Source organism: Limanda limanda, chromosome 18 (assembly GCF_963576545.1).
Source record: "Limanda limanda chromosome 18, fLimLim1.1, whole genome shotgun sequence".
Taxonomy (NCBI): Eukaryota; Metazoa; Chordata; class Actinopteri; order Pleuronectiformes; family Pleuronectidae; genus Limanda; species Limanda limanda.
The window spans coordinates 470,944-488,233 of NC_083653.1; the positions used below are offsets into that span (position 1 = coordinate 470,944).

General features: G+C 53.7%; 1 protein-coding gene across 3 annotated transcripts in view; it reads left to right on the plus strand.

The window, feature by feature from the left end:
• The window catches only part of asap2b (ArfGAP with SH3 domain, ankyrin repeat and PH domain 2b), a 31,562-nt gene that overhangs the window by 7,550 nt on the left and 6,722 nt on the right, over positions 1-17,290 (plus strand). For 2 of the 3 annotated variants that reach the window (XM_061091050.1, XM_061091048.1), the window contains exons 6-20: positions 831-960; positions 1,304-1,389; positions 1,724-1,799; positions 1,866-1,952; positions 2,094-2,200; positions 2,307-2,376; positions 2,772-2,859; positions 3,250-3,298; positions 3,500-3,666; positions 7,279-7,412; positions 7,510-7,604; positions 7,695-7,884; positions 7,964-8,049; positions 8,384-8,499; positions 17,220-17,287. In XM_061091050.1, the coding sequence (XP_060947033.1) occupies positions 831-960; positions 1,304-1,389; positions 1,724-1,799; positions 1,866-1,952; positions 2,094-2,200; positions 2,307-2,376; positions 2,772-2,859; positions 3,250-3,298; positions 3,500-3,666; positions 7,279-7,412; positions 7,510-7,604; positions 7,695-7,884; positions 7,964-8,049; positions 8,384-8,499; positions 17,220-17,287 (1,549 nt within the window). The remainder of the gene's footprint in view (positions 1-830; positions 961-1,303; positions 1,390-1,723; positions 1,800-1,865; positions 1,953-2,093; positions 2,201-2,306; positions 2,377-2,771; positions 2,860-3,249; positions 3,299-3,499; positions 3,667-7,278; positions 7,413-7,509; positions 7,605-7,694; positions 7,885-7,963; positions 8,050-8,383; positions 8,500-17,219; positions 17,288-17,290) is intronic. The other variant, XM_061091049.1, reaches the window with a different exon arrangement.

Consider the following 17,290-nt stretch of genomic DNA (forward strand, 5'->3'; position numbering starts at 1 on the left):
TCCTTCTCCTTCTCCTTCTCCTTCTCCTTCTCCTTCTCCTTCTCTTTCTCCTTCTCCCTCTCCTTCTCCTTCTCCTACTCCTTCTCCTTCTCCTTCTCCTTCTCCTTCTCCTTCTCCTTCTCCTTCTCCTTCTCCTTCTCCTTCTTCGTCTTCTTCGTTCATTTGACCCGAAGCTCAACCCACTGGTTGTCCTGGTTCCTGAGTGTCTGCTCCTTCTCCTTCTCCTCCTTCTCCTTCTCCTTCTCCTTCTCCTTCTCCTTCTCCTTCTCCTTCTCCTTCTCCTTCTCCTTCTCCTTCTCCTTCTCCTTCTCCTTCTCCTTCTTCTCCTTCTTCTCCTTCTCCTTCTCTTTCTCCTTCTCCCTCTCCTTCTCCTTCTCCTTCTCCTTCTCCTTCTCCTTCTCCTTCTCCTTCTTCCTCTCCTTCTCCTTCTCCTTCTCCTTCTCCTTCTCCTTCTCCTTCTCCTTCTTCGTCTTCTTCGTTCACTTGACACAAAGCTCAACCCACTGGTTGTCCTGGTTCCTGAGTGTCTGCTCCTTCTCCTTCTCCTCCTTCTCCTTCTCCTTCTCCTTCTTCGTCTTCTTCGTTCATTTGACACGAAGCTCAACCCACTGGTTGTCCTGGTTCCTGAGTGTCTGCTCCTTCTCCTTCTCCTTCTCCTCCTTCTCCTTCTCCTTCTCCTTCTCCTGCTCCTTCTCCTTCTCCTTCTCCTTCTCCTTCTCCTCCTTCTCCTTCTCCTTCTCCTTCTTCGTCTTCTTCGTTCACTTGACCCGAAGCTCAACCCACTGGTTGTCCTGGTTCCTGAGTGTCTGCTCCACCTGTGACCTCTGCAGTGTGAAGCTGGAGAAGGAGAAGAGGGAGCACGCCAAGCAGCACGGGATGATCCGGACAGAGTTCAGTGGAGGAGAGATCGCAGAGGAGATGGAGAAGGAGAGACGGATGTTCCAGCTTCAGATGTGTGAGGTGAGGTCATCAAGAGGTCAGAGGTCACGCGTTCACACCTTCATACAGGTGAAGAGTGGCCAGACTTCTGTTCTATTTCAAAGTGGATTCTTAGGATTCTTATTCCCTAATGTGTTTGTCAGTCAAAAGAAGAACAAGTTATCGTGTATTATTATTATTTATTCATGATTTAAGTCATTATAATGTAGAAATGATGAAACAAGTTTCTCATTGTTTTGAGGATTAGTTTGATTTGTAGGATTTATGTTTTAATCATTCATCATTGGCAGAAGTAGGCTTTCATAGTTATTCATTATGATGTCGGGATTTTTTGTCAATAAATAATTTAGAATTTTCTGTGCAGTATCTCCTCAAAGTGAACGAGATCAAAGTGAAGAAAGGTGTCGACTTCCTCCAGAACCTCATCAAGTATTTCCACGCTCAGTACAAGTACGTCACGGAGACGTCTACTTCAGACTTCAGTCTCATTGTGAAATACTTTGTTTAAACATGATTTATTAAAACATGTAATAATTATAGAATGAGAAAAATAGAGAAAACAAACATCTCATTGGTTCTCTCCACTTCACACAATTTACATTTCTGCACCGACAACAATGAGATCATTAATATTTATATACATTTGAAGAATTGTGCTTTTCATCAATTCGTTTATTGCTGTATATTATTATTATATTATTTTTGTATGTTATATGTATATTTGTGTAGGTTTTTTAAAAAGTCCATATTTATTTTGGAGCTTTAGGAGTTTTTCTGTGCCCAGTTTTTTCCAGGACGGCCTGAAAGCTGTGGAGAGTCTGAGACCTTCTGTGGAGAAGCTGTCCACAGACTTGACCACGGTGAGAACCTGAGACCAGAATGGACGTTACAGTGAAGAACCTGCATTAAGCTTCTGTGTCCCTCAGATTAAACAGAGTCAGGACGGAGAGAGGAAACAGCTGAACCAGCTCCGAGACGTCCTGAAGGCTTCACTGCAGTCCGAGTCCAAAGAGGTGGGCTACACAACTACAACTCCCAGAGTGCACCTCAGCAAGAAACGTCCACTCAGCGACTGTATATAAGGCCCATGGAGGACATGTAGTTGTGATATAATGATAGGATTGTTTCTTCCCACTGGACGTTGGGTCTCGCAGCAGGAGTCTCAGGCCAAGCCGAGCGCAGGTTACAGCCTCCATCAGCTCCAGGGGAACAAGGCCCACGGCACCGAGCGCTCCGGGCTCCTCTACAAGAAGAGTGAAGGGTGAGTGAGCTCCACGGCCCAGAAGCTCTCAGGAGAAGAGCCTGAGGGACCTTCATGTGTCCCTGCAGCTGTGAGTGTTCTTCACCGTGTGAACGTTCCTCCTCAGGCTGAGGAAGGTGTGGCAGAAGAGGAAGTGCTCGGTGCGCAACGGCTTCCTGACCATCTGCCACGGCACGGTAAGACACGCCCCCTCTGCTCCTATTGGTCCTCGTGCGTGACCAGCTCATCTTAAAGGGAACAACTTTCACTTTCACATGTTTTAACAAAGATTGTTCCAGAAAAACTGATTTTAATCTGTGGCCTCTCCTGGTTCTCCTCCCTGGTTCTCTTCCCTGGTTCTCCTCCCTGGTTCTCCTCCGTGGTTCTCCTCCCTGGTTCTCCCCCCTCTTTCTCCTCCCTGGTTCTCCTCCCTGGTTCTCCTCCCTGGTTCTCCTCCCTGGTTCTCCTCCCTGGTTCTCCTCCCTGGTTCTCCTCCCTGGTCCTCCTCCCTGGTTCTCCTCCCTGGTTCTCCTCCCTGGTTCTCCTCCCTGGTTCTCCTCCCTGGTTCTCCTCCCTGCTCCTCGTCTTGCAGGCCAACAGACCTCCAGCCAAACTCAACCTGCTCACCTGCCAGGTGAAGATGAACCCTGAGGAGAAGAAGAGCTTCGACCTGTTCTCACGTACGCTGCAGACACCAACACTCCTCACAGCCACAATATACCACACGTCTGTTTGTCTGATTCTCATCTCCTGTCTCCTGTCTCCTGTCCGCCCCCCCACCATGTCTCCTGTCTCCTGTCCTCCCCCCCCCCCCATGTCTCCTGTCTCCTGTCTCCTGTCCGCCCCCCCCCATGTCTCCTGTCTCCTGTCCGCCCCCCCCATGTCTCCTGTCTCCTGTCCGCCCCCCCCCCCATGTCTCCTGTCTCCTGTCCGTCCCCCCCCCATGTCTCCTGTCTCCTGTCCGCCCCCCCCCATGTCTCCTGTCTCCTGTCCGTCCCCCCCCCATGTCTCCTGTCTCCTGTCCGTCCCCCCCCCATGTCTCCTGTCTCCTGTCCGTCCCCCCCCCTCAGACGACAGAACCTATCACTTCCAAGCCGAGGACGACGCCGAGTGTCAGGTGTAAGTATCAGGAGAGAAGCTGCAGCTGTCTCTGCTGCGGTGTGTGAAGTTGTGTTGTTGTGTTGTTGTGTTGTGGTGCAGCTGGGTGTCGGTGAAGTTGTGTTGTTGTGTTGTGGTGCAGCTGGGTGTAGGTGAAGTTGTGTTGTTGTGTTGTGGTGCAGCTGGGTGTCGGTGAAGTTGTGTTGTTGTGTTGTGGTGCAGCTGGGTGTCGGTGCTGCAGAACAGCAAAGAGGAGGCGCTGACTCAAGCGTTTCAAGGAGACCAGGACGAAGGAGAGAACAACATCGTGCAGGAGCTGACGAAGGCCATCGTGGGAGAAGTGAAGAGGATGAGTGGCAACGACGGCTGCTGCGACTGTGGAGCCCCGGGTCTGTGGATACTACTACTGCTAGTACTACTGCTACTAGTACTACTACTGCTAGTACTACTACTGCTGCTAGTACTACTACTGCTAGTACTACTACTGCTAGTACTACTGCTGCTATTACTACTGCTGCTAGTACTACTGCTGCTAGTACTACTACTGCTAGTACTACTGCTGCTAGTACTACTGCTGCTAGTACTACTGCTGCTAGTACTACTGCTGCTAGTACTACTGCTGCTAGTACTACTACTGATGGTACTACTGCTGCTGGTACTACTACTGCTAGTACTACTGCTACTAGTACTACTACTGCTTATACTACTGCTGCTGGTACTACTACTGCTATTACTACTGCTGCTAGTACTACTGCTGCTAGTACTACTGCTGCTAGTACTACTGCTGCTATTACTACTGCTGCTAGTACTACTGCTACTAGTACTACTACTGCTAGTACTACTGCTGCTATTACTACTACTGCTAGTACTACTGCTGCTAGTACTACTACTGCTAATACTACTACTGCTGGTACTACTGCTGCTGGTACTACTACTGCTAGTACTACTGCTACTAGTACTACTACTGCTTATACTACTACTGCTAGTACTACTACTACTGCTACTACTACTGCTGCTAGTACTACTGCTGCTAGTACTACTGCTGCTAGTACTACTACTGCTGGTACTACTGCTGCTAGTACTACTGCTGCTAGTACTACTACTGCTGGTACTACTGCTGCTGGTACTACTACTGCTAGTACTACTGCTACTAGTACTACTACTGCTTATACTACTACTGCTAGTACTACTACTGCTACTACTACTGCTGCTAGTACTACTACTGCTAGTACTACTGCTGCTAGTACTACTGCTACTAGTACTACTGCTGCTACTAGTACTACTACTGCTAGTACTACTGCTGCTATTACTACTACTGCTAGTACTACTGCTACTAGTACTACTGCTGCTATTACTACTGCTGCTAGTACTTCTACTGCTAGTACTACTACTGCTGCTATTACTACTGCTAGTACTACTGCTACTACTACTACTGCTGCTATTACTACTGCTGCTAGTACTACTACTGCTAGTACTACTGCTACTAGTACTACTACTGCTAGTACTTCTACTGCTAGTACTTCTACTGCTAGTACTACTACTGCTATTAGTACTACTACTGCTAGTACTACTACTGCTAGTACTACTGCTGCTAGTACTACTACTGCTATTACTACTGCTGCTAGTACTACTACTGCTAGTACTACTGCTGCTAGTACTACTGCTACTAGTACTACTACTGCTTATACTACTACTGCTAGTACTACTACTGCTACTACTACTGCTGCTAGTACTACTACTGCTAGTACTACTGCTGCTAGTACTACTGCTACTAGTACTACTGCTGCTACTAGTACTACTACTGCTAGTACTACTGCTGCTATTACTACTACTGCTAGTACTACTGCTACTAGTACTACTGCTGCTATTACTACTGCTGCTAGTACTTCTACTGCTAGTACTACTACTGCTGCTATTACTACTGCTAGTACTACTGCTACTACTACTACTGCTGCTATTACTACTGCTGCTAGTACTACTACTGCTAGTACTACTGCTACTAGTACTACTACTGCTAGTACTTCTACTGCTAGTACTTCTACTGCTAGTACTACTACTGCTACTAGTACTACTACTGCTAGTACTACTACTGCTAGTACTACTGCTGCTAGTACTACTACTGCTATTACTACTGCTGCTAGTACTACTACTGCTAGTACTACTGCTGCTAGTACTACTGCTGCTAGTACTACTACTGCTAGTACTACTGCTGCTGGTACTACTACTGCTAGTACTACTACTGCTTGTACTACTGCTGCTAGTACTACTGCTACTTGTACTTCTACTGCTAGTACTACTACTGCTTGTACGACTACTGCTAGTACTACTACTGCTAGTACTAATGCTGATAGTTCTACTGCTGCTAGTACTACTACTGCTAGTACTACTACTGCTATTAATAGTACTGTTAATACTACTGCTAATTTTGCTGCTGCTAATACTGCTAATTCTATTACTACTGCTAATACTGCTAATGCTAATACTGCTGCTAATACTACTACTGCTACGAATACTACTGCTAATAACACTACTGTGCTAATACTTTATTATTACTAATATTACTTATACCTCTACTGCTACTAATACTATTTGAACTATTGCTTTATTTTGTGTGTATATTTGTGGTTGTTTTGTGTGTCTGTAGTGGTTGTGTGTCTGTGGTTGTGTGTCTGTGGTTGTGTGTCTGGTTGTGTGTCTGTGGTTGTGTGTCTGTGGTTGTGTGTCTGTAGTGGTTGTGTGTCTGGTTGTGTGTCTGTGGTTGTGTGTCTGTGGTTGTGTGTCTGGTTGTGTGTCTGTGGTTGTGTGTCTGTGGTTGTGTGTCTGTGGTTGTGTGTCTGTGGTTGTGTGTCTGTAGTGGTTGTGTGTCTGTGGTTGTGTGTCTGTGGTTGTGTGTCTGGTTGTGTGTCTGTGGTTGTGTGTCTGTAGTGGTTGTGTGTCTGTGGTTGTGTGTCTGGTTGTGTGTCTGTGGTTGTGTGTCTGTGGTTGTGTGTCTGTAGTGGTTGTGTGTCTGTGGTTGTGTGTCTGTGGTTGTGTGTCTGTGGTTGTGTGTCTGTAGTGGTTGTGTGTCTGTGGTTGTGTGTCTGTGGTTGTGTGTCTGGTTGTGTGTCTGTAGTGGTTGTGTGTGTGTGGTTGTGTGTCTGTGGTTGTGTGTCTGTAGTGGTTGTGTGTCTGTGGTTGTGTGTCTGTGGTTGTGTGTCTGGTTGTGGTTGTGTGTCTGGTTGTGTGTCTGTGGTTGTGTGTCTGTAGTGGTTGTGTGTCTGTGGTTGTGTGTCTGTGGTTGTGTGTCTGGTTGTGTGTCTGTGGTTGTGTGTCTGTAGTGGTTGTGTGTCTGTGGTTGTGTGTCTGGTTGTGTGTCTGTGGTTGTGTGTCTGTAGTGGTTGTGTGTCTGTGGTTGTGTGTCTGTGGTTGTGTGTCTGTGGTTGTGTGTCTGTAGTGGTTGTGTGTCTGGTTGTGTGTCTGGTTGTGTGTCTGGTTGTGTGTCTGTAGTGGTTGTGTGTCTGGTTGTGTGTCTGGTTGTGTGTCTGTAGTGGTTGTGTGTCTGTGGTTGTGTGTCTGTAGTGGTTGTGTGTCTGTGGTTGTGTGTCTGTGGTTGTGTGTCTGGTTGTGGTTGTGTGTCTGGTTGTGTGTCTGTGGTTGTGTGTCTGTAGTGGTTGTGTGTCTGTGGTTGTGTGTCTGTGGTTGTGTGTCTGGTTGTGTGTCTGTGGTTGTGTGTCTGTAGTGGTTGTGTGTCTGTGGTTGTGTGTCTGGTTGTGTGTCTGTGGTTGTGTGTCTGTAGTGGTTGTGTGTCTGTGGTTGTGTGTCTGTGGTTGTGTGTCTGTGGTTGTGTGTCTGTAGTGGTTGTGTGTCTGGTTGTGTGTCTGGTTGTGTGTCTGGTTGTGTGTCTGTAGTGGTTGTGTGTCTGGTTGTGTGTCTGGTTGTGTGTCTGTAGTGGTTGTGTGTCTGTGGTTGTGTGTCTGTAGTGGTTGTGTGTGTGTGACGCTGGTCTCTGGTTGCTCCCTCAGCTCCCACCTGGTTGTCCACTAACCTCGGGGTTGTGATCTGCATCGAGTGCTCAGGGATCCACCGGGAGATGGGAGTCCACTACTCCAGGATCCAGAGTCTGGACCTGGACGTCCTGGGAACCTCAGAGCTGCTGGTGAGTCCACTTCACTGTGTGTGTGTGCGTGTGTGTGTGTGTGTGCGTGTGTGTGTGTGTGAGTCGTCGCTGATGAACCCATGATGTTGTGTTTCAGTTGGCGAAGAACGTGGGAAATGCCAGTTTCAATGAGATCATGGAGGCAGATCTGTCGGCGCAGGATGTAACCAAACCGGATCCGAGCAGCGACATGTGAGTGTTGATCCAAAAGGAGGGAAACCAAACCCGGGTTAAAAGGTGACACACTAACTCCGCCTCTCCCTGCGCTCGGCCGGTTTCCAGGCAGACCAGGAAGGACTACATCACGGCCAAGTACACCGAGCAGCGCTTCGCCCGGCGGCTGTGTGCCGACGCCGAGTCCCGGCTGCAGGCGTTATACCAGGCGGTCAGGAACAGAGACATCCTGTCACTGCTGCAGGTCTACGCCGAGGGGGCGGACCTGATGGAAGCCATCCCGCAGCCCAACGAACACGTACGACCACAGTGACGGTATCGAACGCTCGGCACGCGCTCACTGTGCTTCACCCTGAAGCTCTGCTTGTTCTCCGCAGGAACCTGGAGAGACCGTGCTCCATCTGGCCGTCCGCATGGTGGACCGGAACTCGCTCCACATCGTGGACTTCCTGGCTCAGAACAGGTAGCTGCGTTGTGTTTCCGGGTCAGTTTGACCTTCAGGTGAACTGATTAGATTCTGAGCTCTGAGGTCACAGTGGAGGAAAGATGTCAGAACCCCTGGAGGACCTGAACCTGCTCCGGAGCCGTAAGACCACATGAGGGTGACTCTGGTTATTAGTTGTTTAGTTTGAGTCTTTTAGTTTGTGAACAGACTAAATTCTTTCGTCCCTAAATAACAAAGTGAAACCAGAACGAGCAGATGGAAGGAAATCACAGAAGGGCTCCCCCTGCTGGCCGGGTGTCACATGACTTCATGAGGTCAGGTGAAGTGACCTTCTGTCCCGTGTGTGTTTCAGCGGGAACTTGGACAAGCAGACGTCCCGAGGAAGCACGGCGCTGCACTACTGCTGCCTGACGGACAACAGGGAGTGTCTGAAGCTGCTGCTGAGAGGACGAGCCTCCGTGTCCATCAGTACGAAGACAAACTGTCCTACTGTCCCACATAGAGTCGTCTCTGCTCCGCTAGCGTCCACACGAGTCCAACCCGTCCCACACGAGTCCAACACGTTCCACACGGGTCCAACACGTCCCACACGAGTCCAACACGTCCCACACGAGTCCAACACGTCCCACACGAGTCCAACACGTCCCACACGAGTCCAACATGTCCCACACGAGTCCAACACGTCCCACACGAGTCCAACACGTCCCACACGAGTCCAACACGTCCCACACGAGTCCAACACGTCCCACACGAGTCCAACACGTCCCACACGGGTCCAACACGTCCCACACGAGTCCAACACGTCCCACACGAGTCCAACACGTCCAACACGTCCCACACGGGTCCAACACGTCCCACACGAGTCCAACACGTCCCACACGAGTCCAACACGTCCCACAAGGGTCCAACACATCCCACACGAGTCCAACACGTCCCACACGAGTCCAACACGTCCCACACGAGTCCAACACGTCCCACACGGGTCCAACACGTCCCACACGAGTCCAACACGTCCCACAAGGGTCCAACACATCCCACACGAGTCCAACACGTCCCACACGAGTCCAACACGTCCCACACGAGTCCAACACGTCCCACACGAGTCCAACACGTCCCACACGAGTCCAACACGTCCCACACGAGTCCAACACGTCCCACACGAGTCCAACACGTCCCACACGAGTCCAACACGTCCCACAAGGGTCCAACACATCCCACACGAGTCCAACACGTCCCACACGAGTCCAACACGTCCCACACGAGTCCAACACGTCCCACACGGGTCCAACACGTTCCACAAGGGTCCAACACGTCCCACACGAGTCCAACACGTCCCACACGAGTCCAACACGTCTCACACGAGTCCAACACGTCCCACACGAGTCCAACACGTCCCACACAAGTCCAACACATCTCACACGAGTCCAACACGTCCCACACGAGTCCAACACGTTCCACACGGGTCCAACACGTCCCACACGAGTCCAACACGTTCCACACGAGTCCAACACGTCCCACACGAGTCCAACACGTCCCACACGAGTCCAACACATCTCACACGAGTCCAACACGTTCCACACGAGTCCAACAGGTCCCACACGAGTCCAACACGTCCCACACGAGTCCAACACGTTCCACACGAGTCCAACACGTCCCACACGAGTCCAACACGTCCCACACGAGTCCAACACGTCCCACACAAGTCCAACACGTTCAACACGAGTCCAACACGTCCCACACGAGTCCAACACGTTCCACACGAGTCCAACACGTCCCACACGAGTCCAACACGTCCCACACGAGTCCAACACGTCCCACACGAGTCCAACACGTCCCGGACGAGTCCAACACGTCCCACACGAGTCCAACACGTCCCACACGAGTCCAACACGTCCCACACGAGTCCAACACGTTCCACACGAGTCCAACACGTCCCACACGAGTCCAACACGTCCCACACGAGTCCAACACGTCCCACACGAGTCCAACACGTCCCACAAGGGTCCAACACATCCCACACGAGTCCAACACGTCCCACACGAGTCCAACACGTCCCACACGAGTCCAACACGTCCCACACGAGTCCAACACGTCCCACACGAGTCCAACACGTCCCACACGAGTCCAACACGTCCCACAAGGGTCCAACACATCCCACACGAGTCCAACACGTCCCACACGAGTCCAACACGTCCCACACGAGTCCAACACGTCCCACACGGGTCCAACACGTTCCACAAGGGTCCAACACGTCCCACACGAGTCCAACACGTCCCACACGAGTCCAACACGTCTCACACGAGTCCAACACGTCCCACACGAGTCCAACACGTCCCACACAAGTCCAACACATCTCACACGAGTCCAACACGTCCCACACGAGTCCAACACGTTCCACACGGGTCCAACACGTCCCACACGAGTCCAACACGTTCCACACGAGTCCAACACGTCCCACACGAGTCCAACACGTCCCACACGAGTCCAACACGTCCCACACGAGTCCAACACGTCCCACACGAGTCCAACACGTCCCACACGAGTCCAACACGTCCCACACGAGTCCAACACATCTCACACGAGTCCAACACGTCCCACATGGGTCCAACACGTCCCACACGAGTCCAACACGTCCCACACGAGTCCAACACGTTCCACACGAGTCCAACACGTCCCACACGAGTCCAACACGTCCCACACGAGTCCAACACGTCCCACACGAGTCCAACACGTCCCACACGAGTCCAACACGTCCCACAAGGGTCCAACACATCCCACACGAGTCCAACACGTCCCACACGAGTCCAACACGTCCCACACGAGTCCAACACGTCCCACACGAGTCCAACACGTCCCACACGAGTCCAACACGTCCCACACGAGTCCAACACGTCCCACAAGGGTCCAACACATCCCACACGAGTCCAACACGTCCCACACGAGTCCAACACGTCCCACACGAGTCCAACACGTCCCACACGGGTCCAACACGTTCCACAAGGGTCCAACACGTCCCACACGAGTCCAACACGTCCCACACGAGTCCAACACGTCTCACACGAGTCCAACACGTCCCACACGAGTCCAACACGTCCCACACAAGTCCAACACATCTCACACGAGTCCAACACGTCCCACACGAGTCCAACACGTTCCACACGGGTCCAACACGTCCCACACGAGTCCAACACGTTCCACACGAGTCCAACACGTCCCACACGAGTCCAACACGTCCCACACGAGTCCAACACGTCCCACACGAGTCCAACACGTCCCACACGAGTCCAACACGTCCCACACGAGTCCAACACATCTCACACGAGTCCAACACGTCCCACACGGGTCCAACACGTCCCACACGAGTCCAACACGTCCCACAAGAGTCCAACACGTTCCACACGAGTCCAACACGTCCCACACGAGTCCAACACGTCCCACACGAGTCCGACACGTCCCACAAGGGTCCAACCCGTCCCACACAAGTCCAACACGTCCCACACGAGTCCAACACGTCCCACAAGGGTCCAACACGTTCCACACGAGTCCAACACGTCCCACACGAGTCCAACCCGTCCCACACGAGTCCAACATGTCCCACACGAGTCCAACACGTCCCACACGAGTCCGACACGTCCCATAAGGGTCCAACCCGTCCCACACAAGTCCAACACGTCCCACACGAGTCCAACACGTCCCACAAGGGTCCAACCCGTCCCACACGAGTCCAACACGTCCCACACGAGTCCAACACGTCCCACACGAGTCCAACACGTTCCACACGGGTTCAACACGTCCCACAAGGGTCCAACCCGTCCCACACGAGTCCAACACGTCCCACACGAGTCCAACACGTCCCACACGAGTCCAACACGTCCCACACGGGTCCAACACGTTCCAGACGAGTCCAACACGTCCCACACGAGTCCAACACATCTCACACGAGTCCAACACGTCCCACACGAGTCCAACACGTCCCACACGAGTCCAACACGTCTCACACGAGTCCAACACGTCCCACACGAGTCCAACACGTCCCACACGGGTCCAACACGTCCCACACGGGTCCAACACGTCCCACACGAGTCCAACACGTTCCACAAGGGTCCAACCCGTCCCACACGAGTCCAACACGTCCCACACGGGTCCAACACATCTCACACGAGTCCAACACGTCCCACACGAGTCCAACACATCTCACACGAGTCCAACACGTCCCACACGAGTCCAACACGTCCCACACGAGTCCAACACGTCCCACACGAGTCCAACACGTCCCACACGAGTCCAACACATCTCACACGAGTCCAACACGTTCCACACGAGTCCAACACGTCCCACACGAGTCCAACACGTCCCACACGAGTCCAACACGTCCCACACAGGTCCAACACGTCCCACACGAATCCAACACGTCTCACACGAGTCCAACACGTCCCACACGAGTCCAACACGTCCCACACGAGTCCAACACGTCCCACACGAGTCCAACACGTCCCACACGAGTCCAACCCGTCCCACACGAGTCCAACCCGTCCCACACGAGTCCAACACGTCCCACACGAGTCCAACACGTCCCACACGAGTCCAACACGTCCCACACGAGTCCAACACGTCCCACACGAGTCCAACACGTCCCACACGAGTCCAACACGTCCCACACGAGTCCAACCCGTCCCACACGAGTCCAACACATCCCACACAAGTCCAACACGTCCCACACGAGTCCAACACGTCCCACACGAGTCCAACACATCTCACACGAGTCCAACACGTCCCACACGAGTCCAACCCGTCCCACACGAGTCCAACACGTCCCACAAGGGTCCAACCCGTTCCACACGACCCACACGAGTCCAACACGTCCCACACGACCCACACGAGTCCAACACGTTCCACACGAGTCCAACACGTCCCACACGAGTCCAACACGTCCCACACGAGTCCAACACGTCCCACACGAGTCCAACACGTCCCACACGAGTCCAACACGTCCCACACGAGTCCAACACATCCCACACGAGTCCAACACGTCCCACACGAGTCCAACACATCCCACACGAGTCCAACACGTCCCACACGAGTCCAACACGTTCCACACGAGTCCAACACGTTCCACACGAGTCCAACACGTCCCACACGAGTCCAACACGGGTCCAACACATCTCACACGAGTCCAACACGGGTCCAACACATCTCACACGAGTCCAACACGTCCCACACGAGTCCAACACGGGTCCAACACATCTCACACGAGTCCAACACGGGTCCAACACGTCCCACACGAGTCCAACACGTCCCACACGAGTCCAACACGTCCCACACGAGTCCAACACGTCTCACACGAGTCCAACACGTCCCACACGAGTCCAACACGTCCCACACGAGTCCAACACGTCCCACACGAGTCCAACACGTCCCACACGAGTCCAACCCGTCCCACACGAGTCCAACACATCCCACACGAGTCCAACCCGTCCCACACGAGTCCAACACATCCCACACGAGTCCAACACGTCCCACACGAGTCCAACACGTCCCACACGAGTCCAACACGTCCCACACGAGTCCAACACGTCCCACACGAGTCCAACCCGTCCCACACGAGTCCAACACATCCCACACAAGTCCAACACGTCCCACACGAGTCCAACACGTCCCACACGAGTCCAACACATCTCACACGAGTCCAACACGTCCCACACGAGTCCAACCCGTCCCACACGAGTCCAACACGTCCCACAAGGGTCCAACCCGTTCCACACGACCCACACGAGTCCAACACGTCCCACACGACCCACACGAGTCCAACACGTTCCACACGAGTCCAACACGTCCCACACGAGTCCAACACGTCCCACACGAGTCCAACACGTCCCACACGAGTCCAACACGTCCCATACGAGTCCAACACGTCCCACACGAGTCCAACACATCCCACACGAGTCCAACACGTCCCACACGAGTCCAACACGTTCCACACGAGTCCAACACGTTCCACACGAGTCCAACACGTCCCACACGAGTCCAACACGGGTCCAACACATCTCACACGAGTCCAACACGGGTCCAACACATCTCACACGAGTCCAACACGTCCCACACGAGTCCAACACGGGTCCAACACATCTCACACGAGTCCAACACGGGTCCAACACGTCCCACACGAGTCCAACATGTCCCACACGAGTCCAACACGTCCCACACGAGTCCAACACATCTCACACGAGTCCAACACGTCCCACACGAGTCCAACACGTTCCACACGAGTCCAACACGTCCCACACGAGTCCAACACGTCCCACACGAGTCCAACACGTCCCACACGAGTCCAACACATCCCACACGAGTCCAACACGTCCCACACGAGTCCAACACGTCCCACACGAGTCCAACACGTTCCACACGGGTCCAACACGTCCCACACGAGTCCAACACGTCCCACACGGGTCCAACACGTTCCAGACGAGTCCAACACGTCCCACACGGGTCCAACACGTCCCACACGAGTCCAACACGTTCCACACGAGTCCAACACGTCCCACACGAGTCCAACACGTTCCACACGAGTCCAACACGTCCCACAAGGGTCCAACACGTCCCACACGAGTCCAACACGTCTCACACGAGTCCAACACGTCCCACACGAGTCCAACCCGTCCCACACGAGTCCAACACGTCCCACACGAGTCCAACACATCTCACACGAGTCCAACACGTCCCACACGGGTCCAACACGTCCCACACGAGTCCAACACGTCCCACACGGGTCCAACACGTCCCACACGAGTCCAACACGTCCCACACGGGTCCAACACGTCCCACACGAGTCCAACACGTTCCACACGAGTCCAACACGTCCCACACGAGTCCAACATGTACCACACGAGTCCAACAGGTCCCACACGAGTCCAACACGGGTCCAACACATCTCACACGAGTCCAACACGGGTCCAACACATCTCACACGAGTCCAACACGTCCCACACGAGTCCAACACGGGTCCAACACATCTCACACGAGTCCAACACGGGTCCAACACGTCCCACACGAGTCCAACATGTCCCACACGAGTCCAACACGTCCCACACGAGTCCAACACATCTCACACGAGTCCAACACGTCCCACACGAGTCCAACACGTTCCACACGAGTCCAACACGTCCCACACGAGTCCAACACGTCCCACACGAGTCCAACACGTCCCACACGAGTCCAACACATCCCACACGAGTCCAACACGTCCCACACGAGTCCAACACGTCCCACACGAGTCCAACACGTTCCACACGGGTCCAACACGTCCCACACGAGTCCAACACGTCCCACACGGGTCCAACACGTTCCAGACGAGTCCAACACGTCCCACACGGGTCCAACACGTCCCACACGAGTCCAACACGTTCCACACGAGTCCAACACGTCCCACACGAGTCCAACACGTTCCACACGAGTCCAACACGTCCCACAAGGGTCCAACACGTCCCACACGAGTCCAACACGTCTCACACGAGTCCAACACGTCCCACACGAGTCCAACCCGTCCCACACGAGTCCAACACGTCCCACACGAGTCCAACACATCTCACACGAGTCCAACACGTCCCACACGGGTCCAACACGTCCCACACGAGTCCAACACGTCCCACACGGGTCCAACACGTCCCACACGAGTCCAACACGTCCCACACGGGTCCAACACGTCCCACACGAGTCCAACACGTTCCACACGAGTCCAACACGTCCCACACGAGTCCAACATGTACCACACGAGTCCAACAGGTCCCACACGAGTCCAACACGTCCCACACGAGTCCAACACGTCCCACACGAGTCCAACACGTCCCACAAGGGTCCAACACATCCCACACGAGTCCAACACGTCCCACACGAGTCCAACACGGGTCCAACACATCTCACACGAGTCCAACACGGGTCCAACACATCTCACACGAGTCCAACACGTCCCACACGAGTCCAACACGTTCCACACGAGTCCAACACGTCCCACACGAGTCCAACACGGGTCCAACACATCTCACACGAGTCCAACACGGGTCCAACACGTCCCACACGAGTCCAACACGTCCCACACGAGTCCAACACGTCCCACACGAGTCCAACACATCTCACACGAGTCCAACACGTCCCACACGAGTCCAACACGTTCCACACGAGTCCAACACGTCCCACACGAGTCCAACACGTCCCACACGAGTCCAACACGTCCCACACGAGTCCAACACATCCCACACGAGTCCAACACGTCCCACACGAGTCCAACACGTCCCACACGAGTCCAACACGTTCCACACGGGTCCAACACGTCCCACACGAGTCCAACACGTCCCACACGGGTCCAACACGTTCCAGACGAGTCCAACACGTCCCACACGGGTCCAACACGTCCCACACGAGTCCAACACGTTCCACACGAGTCCAACACGTCCCACACGAGTCCAACACGTTCCACACGAGTCCAACACGTCCCACAAGGGTCCAACACGTCCCTAACGAGTCCAACACGTCTCACACGAGTCCAACACGTCCCACACGAGTCCAACCCGTCCCACACGAGTCCAACACGTCCCACACGAGTCCAACACATCTCACACGAGTCCAACACGTCCCACACGGGTCCAACACGTCCCACACGAGTCCAACACGTCCCACACGGGTCCAACACGTCCCACACGATTCCAACACGTCCCACAAGGGTCCAACACGTCCCACAAGGGTCCAACACGTCCCACACGAGTCCAACACGTCCCACAAGGGTCCAACACGTCCCACACGAGTCCAACACGTCCCACAAGGGTCCAACACGTTCCACACGAGTCCAACACGTCCCACACGATTCCAACACGTCCCACAAGGGTCCAACACGTTCCACACGAGTCCAACACGTCCCACACGAGTCCAACACGTCCCACAAGGGTCCAACACGTTCCACACAAGTCCAACACGTCCCACACGAGTCCAACACGTCCCACACGAGTCCAACACATCCCACACGAGTCCAACACATCTCACACGAGTCCAACACGTCCCACACGAGTCCAACACGTCCCACACGAGTCCAACACGTCCCACACGAGTCCAACACGTCCCACACACAAGCAGTTAGCTTCTCTTTAAGTAGCTTGAAGTTACGCTTCGGTTTCTAAACTGTTGTTACTTCATCTCCACAGCGAACGAAGCCGGAGAGACGCCGCTGGACATCTGCAAACGTCTCCGTCACGCCGAGTGTGAAGAGCTGGTG